Source organism: Dendropsophus ebraccatus, chromosome 6, assembly GCF_027789765.1.
Source record: "Dendropsophus ebraccatus isolate aDenEbr1 chromosome 6, aDenEbr1.pat, whole genome shotgun sequence".
Taxonomy (NCBI): domain Eukaryota; kingdom Metazoa; phylum Chordata; class Amphibia; order Anura; family Hylidae; genus Dendropsophus; species Dendropsophus ebraccatus.
In genome coordinates this window covers 47,021,903-47,039,919 of record NC_091459.1, presented here as the reverse complement: position 1 = coordinate 47,039,919, position 18,017 = coordinate 47,021,903, and the positions used below count along the sequence as shown (strand labels likewise).

At 41.2% G+C, this 18,017-nt stretch overlaps 1 protein-coding gene across 6 annotated transcripts in view; it reads right to left on the bottom strand.

Moving 5' to 3' along the window:
* FAM184A (family with sequence similarity 184 member A) overlaps nucleotides 1-18,017 on the bottom strand; it is a 207,400-nt gene that overhangs the window by 123,259 nt on the left and 66,124 nt on the right. For all 6 annotated transcript variants that reach the window (XM_069974902.1, XM_069974901.1, XM_069974905.1 and 3 more), the window contains 3 exons: nucleotides 13,621-14,475; nucleotides 11,028-11,163; nucleotides 8,549-8,730 (listed from right to left, as the gene is read on the bottom strand). In XM_069974902.1, the coding sequence (XP_069831003.1) occupies nucleotides 8,549-8,730; nucleotides 11,028-11,163; nucleotides 13,621-14,475 (1,173 nt within the window). The remainder of the gene's footprint in view (nucleotides 1-8,548; nucleotides 8,731-11,027; nucleotides 11,164-13,620; nucleotides 14,476-18,017) is intronic.

The window sequence follows — 18,017 nt, the reverse complement described above, 5'->3', positions numbered from 1 at the left end:
CTAAGGTTTCCCATCCCTGGTCTAATAGGAAAAAAACATTGTTTGACGATCGCTTAAAGTGGAGCTATCAGCAAGTTAGACGACTCTAACCTGCTGATAGCCCCCTATAGCGCTGGGGATGCTGAGAAGGAAGGTATGTGTCTTACCTTTCTCCTTGGCGCCATTCCCATGCTGTTAGTAGGGGTGAACTCCGCTCCGGAGCACAGTTAAGAGCACTGCCGCATCATCCAACCCGTCCCCTCCATAGAATGTCCTTAGAAGGCGCAGGCCAGATGATGTGGCAGTGCTCCTAACGGTGCTCTGGGGCGGAGTTTACCTCAACTAATAGCGCAGGACCGGTGCCAGGGTGGAAGATAAGACACCCCTGAGCTATAGTGTGCTATCAGCAGGTTAGATTTAGAAAAAACTATTGAAGTATCAAGGTGGATGTAAAATGAAATAAGGAATTCTCTACATTGTAGGGGGCAGACATACTAAAGACTGACATTTTACATGATGATCTTTAGCTGTAACTGTTAAAGTACGGTAAGTGGCTACAAACATTGGCAGCTAGATAATAAGAACCTTCATTGGTTACATCCAGTGGAATAGAGCGCACAGGTGCACAGCTAGAACACACAGTAATGATAAGTGTAGTGTAATCAGTCCCGCACCTGGGCGTCCATCACATGACCAGGGCACAGTTTTATCCAATGTAAATGAGCACTGAGGGTTTCTATTGAATAACTACAAAGATGCTGAAAACTGTGAGATGGTAATACATAAATTATTATGAAAATGTATATACTATTTTTATTATGCAAATTTTTACATTTATTTGCTAAATCCAGTTTATCCCTTTAAAAGAAACAAGACTAATATCCTATTATTGCTGTGTGTTTTTGTCTCTACTCTAAAAAATAATGTATGCAAGAGATGTCCTTAAAATTACAGTGGTATCTCAAAACTACCAAATCAATAAAAACCAAAGATAAATTGCAACAACTTGACATGTCTCAAGTGGTATAATACCAGCAGTACTTGTAATGGCTAATGTTTTCCTAAGCTTTTGCGAAGGTAGCTCATTAAAGGGGGTTTCCAGGCTGAAATAATTGCTAGCCATCAATCAATGAAGCCTGGAAACCCCCTTTAAGATACGGTGCATGGTATGTGCTCCTGACTGAAAGATTTCAGAGGGCGATTGAGATTCCATATAATCTCAAAAAGTAGATATGAGTGCAACTCGGGCCATAGGCTGTAACCATTTCCCGGACTCCCTAGCCACTTCCTTTAGCCACCAGTATTCTAATGCCGAACAATCGGACTTGAGCATGCTCAAGTTGCAGTCATCTTTACTCAGAAGCAATCTTTTCTATTGAATTTGGTGGTATAACCAGTTGATCGGATGATGTATTATGGCTGTGTGTATCTGCATATTCCAGTAGGGGATAAGGCTCGGGTATAATGAGTGTTGTGTTTTAATTGATAGTATAAAGCAGCATGAGACCACTTTCTGACTGTCATAAAATAACACAAACTATACACATGCCGAAATGCCAACAGAACCTAAGCTGCATTTTAAATACTATATTTACATTACTTTTAAACAATACATTTGCAATAAAAAGTAAGAGAACCCTATGGAATAATGTGGATTTCTGTAATGAAACTGTAGACACAGCTAACCAAACTTATAGCAAACGATTGTACTGTTCATGTGTTTTTTGTTTTTTTTTCTTTTGGGCAAGTGGGGGATTGTCATGTAAAGAACCCCTCTCCAGGAAGAAAAAGAAGTTGCTGTCTGGAAGTATGAAGTATTAATCCCTGCCAGGATTAACCCCTTAAAGGACAACTCCGGCGGGACCCCCCCGAAAAAAAAAACACAGCACACACAGACACAATACTCACCATCCCTCCGGTGACGATCGCCACTCCACTCGCCCGCCGTCCGCCTCACCGTCACCTGCGTCCGCCGTCCAGCGATGTCTCTTGCTTCCGGGTCCATGAGAGAGAAAAGGCTGCCAGTGCGCTTGCGCACCAGCAGCCTTTTCATTGGCTGGAGCGCATCACATGGCTTCCAGCAAGCTCAGCCAATCAGGGCTGAGCAAGCTGGAAGCCATGTGATGCGCTCCAGCCAATGAAAAGGCTGCTGGTGCGCATGTGCACCAGCAGCCTTTTCTCTCCCATTCACTCTCAATGAAGACGCCGAAGAGGAAGAAGACCCGGACCGCCCCCCCCCCCCAGCTCTGACGTCATCCGTCACCAGATGCCGCCCGGGAGAAGAGGACCGTGACGACCGTAATAGGTAATGTATACATTCTTTAACTTCCGGGGTGGGGGGGTCGGGAGTCGGAAAGTGGGGGAAGGGGGCCAGACCGGGTATTTAACCACATTACAAAGTTATATAACTTTGTAATGTGTGTTAAATAAGCCAAAAAAAATTTTCGCCGGAGTTGTCCTTTGAAAGACCGAACCAATTTTGATTTTTGCGTTTTCATTTTTTCCTCCTTAAAAGGCCATAGCAGTTTCATTTTTTCACCTAGAAACCCACTTGAGCCCTTTTTTTTTGCGTCACTAATTGTACTTTGCAATGACAGGCTGTATTTTTTCATAAAGTATGCTGCAAAACCAGAAAAAAATAAATGTGTGGTGAAATTGGAAAAAAAAAAAAAAAGAATTTTTTAATTTTTTGTTTTTTTGTTTTTACGCCGTTCACCCTGGGGTAGAACTGTCTTATTATATATGTTCCTCAAGTCGTTACGATTACAACAATATATAACATGTATAACTTTTATTTTATGTGATGGCTTGTAAAAAATTCAAACTATTGTTAACAAATAAATGTTCCTTAAAATCGCTCCATTCCCAGGCTTATAGCGATTTTATCCTTTGGTCTATGGGGCTGATTGAGGTGTAATTTTTTGCGCCATGATTGCTTTCTATCGGTACCTTGATTGCGCATATGTGACTTTTTGATCGCTTTTTATTGCAATTTTTCTGGATTTGATGTGATCAAAAATCATCAATTTTGCACTTTGGCGGGTTTTCAGGCTTACGCCGTTTACCGTGCAAGATTAGGAATGTAATAATTTAATATTTCAGGCGATTACGCATGCGGCGATACCAAATATGTATGTTTGTTTATTTATTTATTTATTTTTATTTATACAATATGAAAAGGGGGGTGATTTAAACTTTTATTAGGGGAGGGGATTTTTTATTGATGAAAAAAACTTTTTTTTTTGATTTTTTCAACCGTAACTTTTAGTCCCCCTGGGGTACTTTTATTATTACTGCAGTGATCTCTTATAGAGATCACTGTAGTATACTTATAATACTCTGATCAATGAGATCAGTGTTAGATTGCTTAGGGCTGCTGCAGCCAGAAGCAGTCTATTGCCAAGCCGGGATCAGCATCATACAGATGCTGAGGCCTGGCTCGGGTAGGAAGAAGGGATCGTCTCTCCGCGATCGCATCGCGGGGGGGGGGGGGGGGCGCGATCTCCCCCACTAGACACCAGGGATGGGCTGTAACGTTAGTTAGATACAGCTGTCAGCTTTGACAGCTGAATCTAACTAGCTAATTAGCCGACTGCGGCGATCGGCTGCGGTGGCTAATGCGTGCGGTCCCTGGCTGTACAAGACAGCCAGGTGCCGCGCGCTGCAGAGAGGGACGGCGCCAGGAGCGCTCTCTGCATCTCCTTAATGGCGGCATGACGGGTAAACCCATCATGCGTCGTTAAGGGGTTAAAGAGGTTATCCAGCGCCACAAAAACATGGCCACTTTCTTTCAGAGACAATACCACTGTTGTCTCCAGTTCAGGTGCGGTTTGCAATATACTCCATTCACTTTAATAGAACTGGATTACAAAACCCCACCCAAACTGGAGACATGAGTGGTTCTGTCTCTGGAGCAAAGTGGCCATGTTTTGTAGTGCTGGATAACCCCTTCAATACACTCCAAGTCCCACAACAAGACCTCTATGCAAGGCAGCTAGCACTCTAGTCTGTATTAAGGAGGGGCAACAACCCTGAAACAGCTCCATACCGGCAGGTAACCCTTCCCTTTTGGGAGAGATACTGGCATGGTTATTAATCCCTGCTCACATTTTAGGGGACTTTAAAGGACAAGTGCCATGAAAAACTTTTTTCCAGTAATTGAAGCACATAACAAAGTTATATAACTGTGTAATATGCTTCAATCACCTATCTACCTCCCTTCCCTGTCTTTTCCCCCCTCCACCCCCCACCAGGAAGTGTCCTGACTCACACAGACCTAATTACTGTCGTCACCGTCACCAGGCAGCTCCTTCTTGTGAGGATGAGTCACCAGCAGGAGGGCTGGTCTAGGTCCTTTTACACCAGCCCCCCCTCCCCAGTCCAAGTTATGGCTTGCAGTTGTTCAGCCAATGGGAGCTGAGCAAGCCTGTCACCTGACAAGGCAGGGGAGCGGGGAGGCTAGTGTAACAGGAGAAGGAGCTGAGAGAAGAGCTTGGTGACTGTGACGACAGTAATTAGGTCTGTGTGAATTAGGACACTTCCTGGTGGGGGATAAAGGGGGGAAAAGATAGGGAAGGGGGGCAGATGGGTGATTGAAGCATATTACACAGTTATATAACTTTGTAATGTGCTTCAATTACTGGGAAAAAGTTTTTCATGGCACTTGTCCTTTAAGAAGTCAAACAGTGAATTGTAGGGATGCTACCTTTTGCTGCAGAATTAAGGTCATTTTAAACAGGCCAACAAGTGCTCTGAGGAACTCTAAATTACTAAAGATTTGGCCCACGTAAAAGCCATGTATCAGCCGACTAAGGAGCAAACAACGCTTCTTTTCTGCAGTCGGTAACAATAACATAACAATGCATTTTGATGGGTGCATGAATGGCACAGCGATCATTCTTGTGGCTAGGCTGTGCGATTATTTTGCCTTATAAAGGTTCTGCAAGCACAGTCATATACGGCAGTATATTGAGCTGTGTAAAAAGCCCCCTAGATGTTCCAAGATGCCCAAAATGATGGACATAATTTTAAAAAAATTAAAACAGGAAGAAAAAAACGTCATGTGAACATAGTCGTACACTGGAAGATGTGCAGCTGACTGGCGATTATTTAAATGCCTGCACAAATGAGGCAACCAGCTGATGAACAAGCGATTTCTCATTGGTTTGCTGATCTCTGGCCTTTTCACACAGGTCAGTAAAGGTGCGTTTACACGAAACGATAATTGGCCCGATCGTACGATTAACGATGTCGGAGTAACGATTTTTTTTTCATAACGATCAGCGTTTAGACGGTACGATATATCGTACGGAAAATCGTTTTGTGATCGTTTTGCGATTGCTTAAGCCTATCTCACACATTGGTTAAATCGGCGAACGACTGTTCACACGGAACGATCTGCGAATTTTTCGCGAACAACGAACGACGATTTGATAACATGTTGACAGATCAAAATGAACGATTTCTCGTTCGCCGTTTGATCGTTCGCTGCGTTTACATGTACGATTATCGTTCGAATTCGATCGTTATTGCACAAATTCGCACAATAATCGTTACGTGTAAACGCACCTTTAGTGTCAGCAATGAGTGTCCCTGCCTGCTCATAATTCCCCAATTCTCTTGTGTAAAAAGTAATTTAGGACAGTGTTATGTGTAGTATGATATAACAATAAAACTATAACTTTTAATTTTCTACTGCAGATTTCATGATGATAAGTCAATTATATAATCTGCAGCAGAATATCTGCAGCATATATAGTACATATGAACATACTCTTACCATGGACTTCACTAAAACTATACGGCAAGGGGGAAATCTGCAGTGACAACTGAAGATGAATGAATCAGTAAGATTATTTTTGAGCAAGAATTTATAAGTCTGATTTCTAAAAGCCCATCTATATATATTGTCCTGTAACTCAATATAGAACTGATGTGCACAAATCAGCAACTACACCACTTATGAATTCTCTCTTAGGCCATGTGCACACTATGTATAACACCTGCCGTTCTGTGAATCACAAAACGGCCTATTTCACTGCAGATCATGCCGGCTGGTACTGCAGTACCGGCCGGCTGATCTTCATTTCTGCTGAATTCGGATGGGGGAGCACCCGTGTATGTCCGCATTTGAATTCACCGCTGCACACAATGGAGCGTGCGTCCGGTGCCGCATGCTCCATTGTGTTAACTGACAGATTCTCTGTGTCAGTTTCTCGTGCCGGCCGGAACGGAACATATACTATGTGTATACGCTTTGGCTCAGATCCTATTCATTCACAAACAACGTATGGTTTATATGAATCACAGCCATTGCAAGTTGCAACAACTGCTGTGATTTATACAAAACATACGTTGTGTGAACATAGTCTTAAAGGGGTTGTGTGTAAAAGTTATGACGTTCAAAAACTACGTTATTGCATTTATAAATTTCTAATTTTAAATATATATTTTATTATTTTATACGTAAACTGTGAAATACTGTTTGAAGGTGAACATGCTCTTGGGCTGTATGTATGGGAGACTTGTTAAATGGCTCTGACAGTAACACAGTTTTATCTGATGGTATTTTAAAATGCCAGCATTATTTAATATGTAGCAAGTTTTTAGTGCCATCTTTATCTAGTTTTACAGAGAAGCCTAAAGGAAAGAAATGTCATACTCAGACCATGCCACATTTTGAAAACAAAAAACACCACTGACCCCAAAAAAGCCACCAGACACCATACAGTAAAATGCATATGATGCAGTGCACATTATATTTCAACATAAACTTAAAAGTGATATCTGATAACCAAAGAAATGTTTAAAGGGTCACGCTCATTAAAAATAACTTCTGATCAGGCATGTCAAAAGTTATTGATTCTCTATACTAGTTATTGAGTCTCAATACTAGGACCCACTGAGATCAGAAGACCAGGGACAGAGCGTGGCGGCCATGCAATCCACTCCCTGGCCGCTCGCTAATTCCGACACTTTCGACTCATAGGGGGAGATTTATCAATCTGGTGTAAAGTAGAATTGTCTTAGCTAATTCTGTTTTATACCAGTTTGATAAATCTCACCATAAACTATAATGGCGCTAAAATGGCCATGAAGTGGATAGCACTGTTGCTGTGCTCTCTCCACGGCTATATCTCCTGACTGCAGCAACTCTCAGTAGTGAGACCCACTGCAATCAATAACTTTTGACATGTCTCATGACATTTTTAATGACAGGTACTCTTTAGAGCATTACTGTCATTTGCAGTAAGTTTTAAAATGCCCTTAGACATGTCAAAATGTACTGATTGGACACGTCTGACTTATTAAGACCAGCTGTGATCCCAAAATACAGTACACAGCAGTGTGCTCCACTCAATGGCTGTCAAACCACTAGGTACATCACTTGGTGTTTTTTACATGAACAGACTGGTGCCAACGCAGTTCTTGAACCACCACCCAGTTCCTGCGCATAGCACTGGTCTGTTACCGAGCACCTTCCCTCCCCAGAGCACTTGGGGCAGGTCTGCCGGCCCCCAGTGTGACAATCGTCCCTGCCCTCTATGATGCGGCTCCATTAGAATCAATGGAGCTGGGTCTGAAATTGGATATGATTAATTTAGAAAACTGGTCTGAGATGTGATTACATAACCCATCTGGTCTCGTTTCTCAATAATTTACAGACCTGGTCAGGTTTTGAGTGAACTTAGACATCTGGCCAAGGATTTGGTTATTTCTGGGGCCAAGTCTGTGCCATAGATGATCTCGCAGGTACTGACACTGTTCCTCATGTTGAGCCACAGACGGGCTCCTGCCATAACTGCTAAAATTGAAAATAACTACAATGCAGTCAGCACACACCCAAAGACGCTGTGATAATGGCATCCAAGATGTGTGACAGACTAAAGGCCCTACTACACGAAACGATTATCGGCCTTGTGTAATAGAAGACAACGATCAGCCAACATGACGAATGTCGACTGATCGTTGCTGTCGTTTGTCTTTCAACATGTCGAAAGACAAATGACTATGATAGCAGTAATATTCTGCCGTCGCTCCGCGGAATAGGAGCGGCGGCAGCAGACCACTGCTATCTAGTATGGGTTGCTCAGACGATCAAGCGATCTCCCATACAGCCCCCCCCACAGACCCCCCCCCCCAGGCTCTTACCTGCGCGCTGCTGACGCGTGTAATAACGCGTGCAGCAAGCGGGGAAAGTGGAGCAAGGGGCTTAAGGTAATAGGGGCATAAGGTCTCTCTCTGCCTGCTGGGTAAAAAGAAGTTCTTACTAAGCAAAAGTGCTAAAACATAAAAACTACATAGATTTTGCAACAATTACTTTATATGTGTCAGATAAGGTCCCAAAAAAGTGTTAATCGAAAAGCACCTACCAAACATACATCACAAAAATAATATACAGTTCTATTCCTTCCAAAGGTTTATCTTTTATATTATAATGTTAAATAAATCAACGAACATCAATCATCATATTCTAGAACTGCGATGACTTAACAAAGATATGACGTCCATTCATTATACGTTAGACAACTGTAACAAACAAAGCCTGCAGTTTATTAATATGTAAGACCTTTTCCAGTGCAAGGATCTGCTGCCTTTGGCGTTCGTCAAGATTTAGATTTTTACTCTGCAGCATTGCACGCTCTTCTTCTAGTCTGGATATTTTTTCCTTTATCCTGGCTTTTTCAGATTCCAGATCTTGTATGGTAGCTTCTTGGGTCATCTGTGTAGCTTGCAGCATCCCGATGTGACCTGTAAAAAGACATAAACTCTATTACTGGAGGTTACACCATTTCAGTCTATTTTCTACATTATTTGACTCAATAGAGGGTTGGGGGGGGGGGTATTTGATTTAAAAAAATGAATGGCCGATCCTTGAGATAGGCTAACAATATTACTGCAGAAATGTCCCATCTAGTCACACTGCTGCTATTAAAAGCATGGTAATGCAAGGTAAAGAGCACATGTAAACACTAAAGAGGCCACTTCAAACACTTGATCGACGGGGCTGCCAGCAGTCAGTCCCCAACTCTTGATCAAAATTGACTAGCTGATCTTAAGGATAGGCCATCAATCTTTAAAGCCTTGGTTACCTCTTCAATGTAAATTTTGAGAGAACACCAGAACTAGGTGGCTTCCACCCAAGAGCAATGTTCTATACGTGCTTAATATATTTGAAGACCCTGTGATGACTGGTTCAGTGCCAATGGACTGGTGTAAACAAATGCATTGTTCATGTGCAAAAGCAAAGTAAAACTCTAACTCTCTAAAAGAAATCTGGTTACCTGGCATATTTCTCAATAGAGTCTACTGAGGAACTAAAAAAGAATGTAGGTGTTAATTATAGGTATGCAACATTTTTGTATTATTGGGGTATGAATTGCATTTCCTGGTAACTCCTGATCAAGTCAGCAGGTTAGTAAACAAATGCCTTCCATCTGTTAGGATCATCAGTTGACAGAATTATTATTAGTAGAGATGAGCGAACCTTGAGCACATTTGGAACCCAAACTCTCTGCATTTGATAACCAGAAGTTGGATGCAGCCCTAGGAAGTCCTGGAAACATGGATACAGCCTATGGCCTATGGCTGTAGCCACGCTTTCCAGGTAGCCATAGAGTTAATTCCAACTTCTTCAGCCACTGGCAATTAAATGCCAAGAGTTTGGGTTTCCAAACATGCCCGAGGATTGCTAATCTCTAATTAATAGACATTATGAGATGTTACTACCAAACCAAAGTTAAAATAGCATTATTGCATGATACACAGTAAACACAAGACAAATATGTACATATGTTAATACAGTGGTGCCTTGGATTACGAGCATAATTCGTTCCGGGACCATGCTTGTAATCCAAATCCACTCTTAAACCAAAGCAAATTTTCCCATAGGAAATCATTGAAATGCAGACAATTGGTTCCACAACCCAAAAGTAATGATTTAATATTCTGAATAACATGTAAAACAAATGAACAAACAATGAAAAACAGCTGAATATGTGATATTATAAGTTACTGTACAGTATAGCAATCAGCATGTGGTATATAATGTATAGTAACTGCATAAACCTGAAAAACAGCAGCAGTTTGTAAATACAGGATAAACTGCAGATCCCTATGATGCAGTAGCGTAGTACAACAGGCTAGAATAGAGAAACAGGGCTGCTGTCAGAGGTCTGTGTGGTCACATGACAGCAATGGGGAAGGGGGGGGGGTTCAGTATGCACCAATCAGGACTGACAGACTGCAGGGAGCATGAAGGAATGAGCAGGGCAGATGTGGGCACGGTATAGCAGCACTCTCTGTCCGGTGAGAGAGGGGTTACAGCAGGGGCGTAACTAGACATGGCTGGGCCCCATAGCAAACTTTTGATTGCGGTCAAGTGAAGTCATAACTACATAACTGCTAGCTCTGGTCAGGAGTGCTTGCAGTTAAAGGGACATTTGCAAAACCCAGGAGACCAGCAGGGCCACCCGGTGCTGCAAATGATGACGGCTCAGGGGGCCCAGTGTATTGCAGGAGCAGGCCATGGGGCCCCCTGATGCGGCGGGCCCCATAGCAGCCGCTATGGCTGCTATAGTGGTAGTTACGCCCCTGGGTTACAGCTATGGAGTGATTACCCCCCACAGTCCTGTCCCCTGATGCAAGCCCCAGCCTGAAGTGGATCTGCTATGATTTGGAAGGTGAGGGAGACTTCCTGGGTCAGAGTACAGTGCTGTAGACCCCGCTATGCAGGCCTTGCCCCTCCCCCACTCGCACTCCCACCCAGTACAGGGAGCTCTTAAACCAAAGCAATGCTCTTAAACCAAGTCACAATTTTGAAAAACTGTGAGCTCTTAAACCAAAACGCTCTTAAACCAAGTTACTCTTAAACCAAAACGCTCTTAAACCAAGTTACTCTTAAACCAAGGTACCACTGTATATGTATATTGACAATTTACTGTAAACTGGATATAACAATAAAAAGTTTTTAAAAATCTTCAAATTTTACATGTTTCTAGTATCTACAAACAATGTTTTCTTCGAATTTAAAAAAATACAACACCCACTGGCTTTTAAGACAAGTTCTGTAGCCTGCTGCTGAAGACGTTCCCGAGCAGCTGCCAGCTCACTTTCCATGTCTTTCTGCTTGCTAAGTAAGGACATCTCCTCCTGCTTCACATTTTCCAGCTGTTTTTGAAGGACCTAAGGGAACATACAAAATTTATGAAACATATAACAGAATGCAGTTGTGACGGAGGATCTGTCCAATCCTACAGCAATGAATGGCAAACATCATAGGGCTGCGATGGCTTAATCTATCAACCTAGAAACAAACATGGTAGCTGCAAGCATTTGTCAAGCTTGTCGCTAAATGTACTTCCATAATCTCCCAGCAATACCAGGTTGAGTCTCTGCATTTTTACCAAATTCAAGCAAATATAGTAAATCAATATGCCTGGAGAAATATAATGTAGTTTTACAGTGCTTGCATGTATGCATTGGAATATATTCCCTATGCATTTTTAGGGAATGTCTCCTTTTGTCCCTCTTCTGGAAATTAAAAATAAATAAATAAATAAATAAAACAAACTGAAGGGCCATATAGTTTATGAGCACTTATGCTCAGAAAGCAGCTGCAAGCTACCTGAGATTGGCAGCTGGGCAGGGTCAGTGACAGTGGACCCACCTCAAAATGCATAGAAAGACGCCTGTCAATCATCAGTGGGTGAGACAAGTGACAGCAGACTTATCTTAGGCAGCTTGCAGTGTGTTCCTTTTTTTGTGGACACTTTTCTTGTGATGTTGTTTTCATATCCTTCAATAGAAACCCTTCAATCACCTACTACAAACCCGAGATCTATTGGATATCTCGACCAATGCAACAAAGTCTTCCTATGCCCCCTCACTTTGCATCAATATGCATCCTATGTTCGCAGTGCGCCTGCTGCCAAAGCACAAAGAGATGTGCCAGATCACCAACTACCTAAAACTTTAACTTTTATATTTACATTGGATTACTTAAAACTATTCTAGAAGCCCCTAAACTTCTAGGTCCTTTCCCGCTGGTACCTAACTCCTTCTAAATTTCACTAATTTAACCAGATTATGCAGCTATATGTGGTGTGGTACGGTTCCAGGCTCATATATAAGTGGTGGCACTGGCGAGAAATTTTATATGTCCTGGAAAAAAACTCTTTACGTATAAACAAAATTGTCAAACTATTAATTCCATGCACCCCTGAGACTTATCTCCTTTGGCTCTTAAGGCCCTAACACGATTATTGGCCATATTCGGCCGATAATCTTCCCGTGTAATAGAAGACAACGATCAGCCGACATAAAAGATGTTGGCCGATCGTTGCTGCCATTTGTCTTTTAACATGTTGCAAGACATACGACTGTGATTGCAACAATCTGCTGCCGTCGCACCATGGAATAGGAACTGCGGCAGCAGACCGGTCCTATCCTCTATGGGCTGCCCGGACGATCTAGCAATCACCCAGGTAGCCCCCCCTCACCTTCCTGTGACCCCCTGCACCTTGCCCGCTCGCTGCGGCCACATGTAATAGCGGCTGCAGCGAGCAAGGAACGAAGAGCAAACAAGCGCTGACAACACTCGTTTGTTCCTCAAGTTGCCACGTGTAATAGGGATTTACACACTACCCTTCCTCTAGTAACTCAATAATTTATTTAGCCAGGCTTCTTATCAGAGCTTTTTGGAGGCTTGAAACACTACCTATAGAGCAACTCTGGATCCAAAAAGTTCTAACTATGTTCTGACTCTCCACCCCCAGTAACAGTGAAACTGATCTGTTAACCTTCCCCACTCCCCCTTTACATTATTTTTCTTTTTCTCCTGACCCCGTTCCCCCCATGGTTAAAAAATACAAAAGTACTGTTAATCATTTAAATTCATGCTTTATTACCACATATGTTTGATCTATTCTCCAAATCTTTCTACTTATGCCTGCAAATATGACTTATTACTGTTATTCTCCATGATATATTGGATGCTTGCATGTAAACTCTTATGTATCTGAATGTTTTAAAAGAAAAAGAAATCCTTGATCATATGTTAAAAAAAAATCACATGGCTTACAATAAAAAACATGCAGTAAAAAAGCATATATTTAAACACTTTGGAAAAGAATCCAATACATGCCCGGAAAAACAGGGAAAAAACTATGGTCTATGGGAGAAAAACACTGGGTAAAATAAATGCCATAACCAGAGATAAGTGAAATGCTCATCTAAACAAAGCGAAGCGCTTGTTTGATCTGTGCTCAGCCATTTCAGCGCTGCTCTGCTCCCTGACACACCTCTCAGGATGCCTGGAAAAGTTCTCCTAGTTTCCCAGGATTGGACCTAGCTTTTCCCCGGCACCCGAGGTGAAATGGCATGGAGCGGAGCAGCACTGAAAGGTCGGCATTTGGTTCCCCACAGCTGCAGAAGTTGGATGCCACATTAGGGAGTCCTGGAAACCATGAATACAGCCATAGCCTATATCCATATTTTCCTGGCAGCCCTAGGGCTGCATTCAACTTCTGCAGCCGAGGGGAACCAAATGCCGAGTGTTCAGGTTAGGAGAATGTTGCCAAACCCAAACAGTTTGACAGGTCCACTCAACACTATTAGCAGTAATACCATTGTATTTCTTACCTGAACATTATTCTCAGCTGTAGACAGAGAAGCTTGTAGTTTTTGGCACTTTTCTTTAAGACTTCCTGCTTCTTCCTGTACAACCTGAAATTCAGTTTTAAGGATCCCAAGGTTCTTCTGTAAGATAGCTTCTTGACTTTGAAATTCCCTCTTTAGTTCTGATTCCTTCTGCTTGCAGGCATGCAGACTCTCGGCAGTAAAGTGCTGAGACCTTTTTAAAGCTTCCAACTCATGTTCATAGAAGGCCTGAGCTTTACTCAACTTTCCTTCATAATCTTCTACTAATTTTTTCCTCTCCAGACGAAGGTCTTCTAACTTCTTATTGAGCTCCTCCACTTGTAATCGATGCATTTCCTCGAGTGTTTCCTGGCCCTTGTTTAAAGTAGCATTTTGACTGTGCTGAGCTTTTAGGAGCTCTTGAATTTCTAATCTATGAGTTGCTCTCAATTCTTCGAGAGCGGCACGTTTGTCTTTCTCAAACTGTACCTGAAGTTGCATGAAACTTCGTATCCTTTCCTCAAATCTCTTTCTTATTTCCTCTACCTCTCGGGACATGGTAACAACTCTCTGCACATGTTGCGCTTCGGCACAAAGTTGCATATCTTCTACTCGATGTTTGTAAACTTCAAATTCAGTAAGTGCCTGATGTTTCATCTTTTTATGTTCTTCTATTGATTCTTCCAGGGCTTGTATTTTTCTTTTTAGCTCAGTTTCTTCCGACACTTTGCTTTTATATTGTAATATCTTTTCCCGGGTTTCAGCAAGGATTTGTTGAATTTCTTCTTCATGAGCTTCTTTAATGGCCTGTACTCCTGATTCATGCTCATCATTCCTAGTATTTAAGGCATATATGACCTGTGAATCAATAAAAAATATCCAAAATTATTTATTTGAGATACAATTGAATCTCTACTATGGAGTGATCTGAATTTTTAAGTACAAAGCACAAAATGGTCAAATTATTTCTTATAAGAGTTCTTAACATTCATAAAAACTGTTACTTTTACACAGATTAACACAATTTACATTGGTATCAAGCATCTTTTATATGTGAAACTGGGTCTAAGATGTGTTTTTCTCTGCTACTATCATACAGTCCCATAAAATGATTATGCACCTAAGAAACCATATAAAACTTCATTAGCAAAAAAATATATGCATTTTATTAAATTAATACATCACAAATATATAAAATCATGTATTCAATGTGAGGAGAAGAGGAAGACAGAAGTAGGGTGGAAAAGAGCCAACAAACTTCACTGGATAAGCAGATGAGTATATTGTATAGAGCTGGACACTATATACATCAACATTTATATACACCAGCATAATACTATTTGGGCTAAAAAAGTGCAAACAGACAATATAATGGTAAACCAGCAGCCAGACGTGAAACCGCTTAGAATGCCTGTGAATTGCACAATACCCACAGTTGCCAAAACAGCCAAAATAGTATAAAGTAAATTGCACTAATCCGTAATACTTTTGCCATAGGAAGATCCTCAAGGAGCCGGATGTGCAAAAATAGAAAAATGTAAACATGTGAGGACAGGCTGCACACAAATCAAGGCAAGTGCAAAACACAAAAATTACACATAATGACATACTTAACCAAGTGGAGTGTGGCTGACTGGAAACCCCAATGCACGTTCCGTAACACCCTTCGAAGGGGACAGTGCATTTTAAGTGTATTTATGTGTGGCTGCTAGTTCACCATTTATTACACCTGTGGGTATTGTGCAATTCACAGGCATTCTAAGTGGTTTTATGTATGGCTACTGGTTTACTATTATATTGTCTGTTTGCACTTTTTTTTTTAGCCCAAAAAGTATCATGCTTTTGGTATATATAGTGTTCAGCTCTATTCAACATACTTATCTGCTTATATATATAAATATTAAAGTAAAATATTACTTGGTAAAAAGAAGCCGTTATGGGGTAAGACAAGTGTATTGCAGACTGCAAAGAACAATGTAAACTTTAGACTTGGAAAGATGAGTGAGAGGGGCTCTGCACATGGACAGTGCCTGGAGTTTGGTACTAATTTGTAAAAAAAAAAAAGAAAAAGCCACATAGACGAGATTAGACATGTCTGCTTCCTTTATAAACTAAATAAACCCCCTTTAACATCAATAAACATTAGAAAGTCTTCTATATGCCTGGAATCGAATATCCACCATGCCAACCAAAAGGTCACCAGCGACACAGCTGATCTTCTATTCTTTACTTATCCTTTGGTTTCATTCCCCATCTAATTAGACTGTAAAATGAGAACTCTCGGTGATCACATTTTAAATTTATTCAGAGTCATGCTGCGTTTACACACAGAGATTTATCTGACAGATTTTGGAAGCCAAAGCCAGGAATGAATTTAAAAAGAGGATAGATCCCAGTCTTTCCTTTATGACCTGATCCCTGTTTATAGTCTGTTCATGGTTTGGGCTTCAAAGATCTGTCAGATAAATCTGTCTGTGTAAACGCACCATAAGTTACAAGCAACTGACACCCATTTTCCTCTGCAGGGTATCACCCACCTGCTTGCAGCTTTTGTATTCTAATGAGTGACTTTTGTATTCTAATGAGTGATGCCCCTAGGGAGTCTTGGAAAACATCCTGACAGCCCTAGGGTTGCATCCAACTTCTGCAGCTGCAGTATATCAAAGCGAGAACGTTCCAATCGAGCCAACAAAGTATGTTGCAAAACCCCAACAGTCTGACAGGTCCACTCAACACTAATTCTAACTTTTTTGGAATGGGGGTTGTATACCAGCATCCACAATGAAATTTCAAGCAAGACTACAATCAAATTACAACAGACCATGAAAGGTTACCGAATATCTTCTGCTTTGCACTGGTCTCTGCGCTACATTAAATATGTAAATTAATCTAGTTTGCTTTAATTTGTTCCCCCAAAGCCTTTCACCATAATATAGACGAATCTTCTATCTTGAAGAATCAGCAGAGGAAAAAAAAATGACAAATAAGTACTGGCAGGGAGTAAGATTTCATTTGCCACATTGCTGAGTATAAAATGAAAAACCCGCTGCTAATAAATAGAGTGCCAGAATAATTTATCAACAGCTACGTAAGTACGTACTGGTATATGTATGCATGATTATACACGACAGCATCTGTCCAGGGTTCTTAAAATTACGTGTTCAATGTGGTGTGTTACCAACTGTTTTTACAGCTTATAGCAGCACTTTAATTCAGAGAACTAACCCAGCTATACATCCCTCTATATACACTATGGCCCCACTTTATCAAAGTGTGTAAAAAAGAAACTGGTGTAAACTGCCCACAGCAACCAAAGTTCTGCTTTTATTTTACTATGGTTGTTATGGACACTTAGCCCAGTTTCTATTTTATACATTTTGATAAATCTGGACCTCTATGGGCAGAAGTATGTGGAGCCTAGGTCATTACACTATTGCTAGTTTGTTGTACCTTCCATTCTAAAACCTTGGGCATTAACATGGAGTTGGACCTTTTCGAGTCTCCTGCATCCTTCCATGAAGGCTTTCCACAAAATTTTGGAATATGTCTGTGGGAATTTATGGCCATGCGGTCAGAAGATCCTAAAAGGTTAGACAGTTGTAGCATTGAGCGGCAGAATTGCTGAACTGCTTGGGTTTGGCAAAGTTCTTTAAAGCTGAACACTAAACATTTGACTCCCAGCAGCTAGAGAAGTTGGATGCTGTCCTAGGGAGTACCAGAATGAATGAATATAGCCATAGGCTATAAATATGTTTTCCTGCCATCCAAGGGCGTTATCCAGCTTCTCCACTGATCCTTCGAGTTCAGAGAACTTTGCTGAACCTGAATACTAGACACACTTCTCAAAATCATGTCTTTATAGACATCACTTTGTGCAAAGGTGCACTGTCATGGGGGAACAAGAAAAAAAAAATCTCCAAAATGTTGCCACAAAGTAGGAAGTGTTGCAATTCAGATTTCAAACTGCTGACACTGATAGAAAACTGGTAATTCATTGAAATTTTACTTAAATGCTCGAGTGCTCGTTATTCAAGTCTAGCATTTTTCTATTGCACAAGTTCTCCACTCGAGTAATGAGTAATGACCCTCATTGATATCAATGGGAGACTCAAGCATTTAACCAGGCGCCCCCTGCTTAGCAGAGCGGAGGTTGCCTGGTAAACCTATTCAATTTTTTTAGTTCTAATTTTTGTATATTTCATCCATTGACCGGATGTTTCAACGAAATTAATTTTTTTTTTTTTAACATAAAATGTAATGTAAGGCTTCTGTAAGACACATAAGAACTCCTGATTGTGTTCAGGATGAAACAATGTGTTGGTTGATCACTCTTGTATTGTCCTTTTTTCATTTATCTATTTTACTGTTTTATTTTCTGCTTCTGGGCAGCTACAATTCCC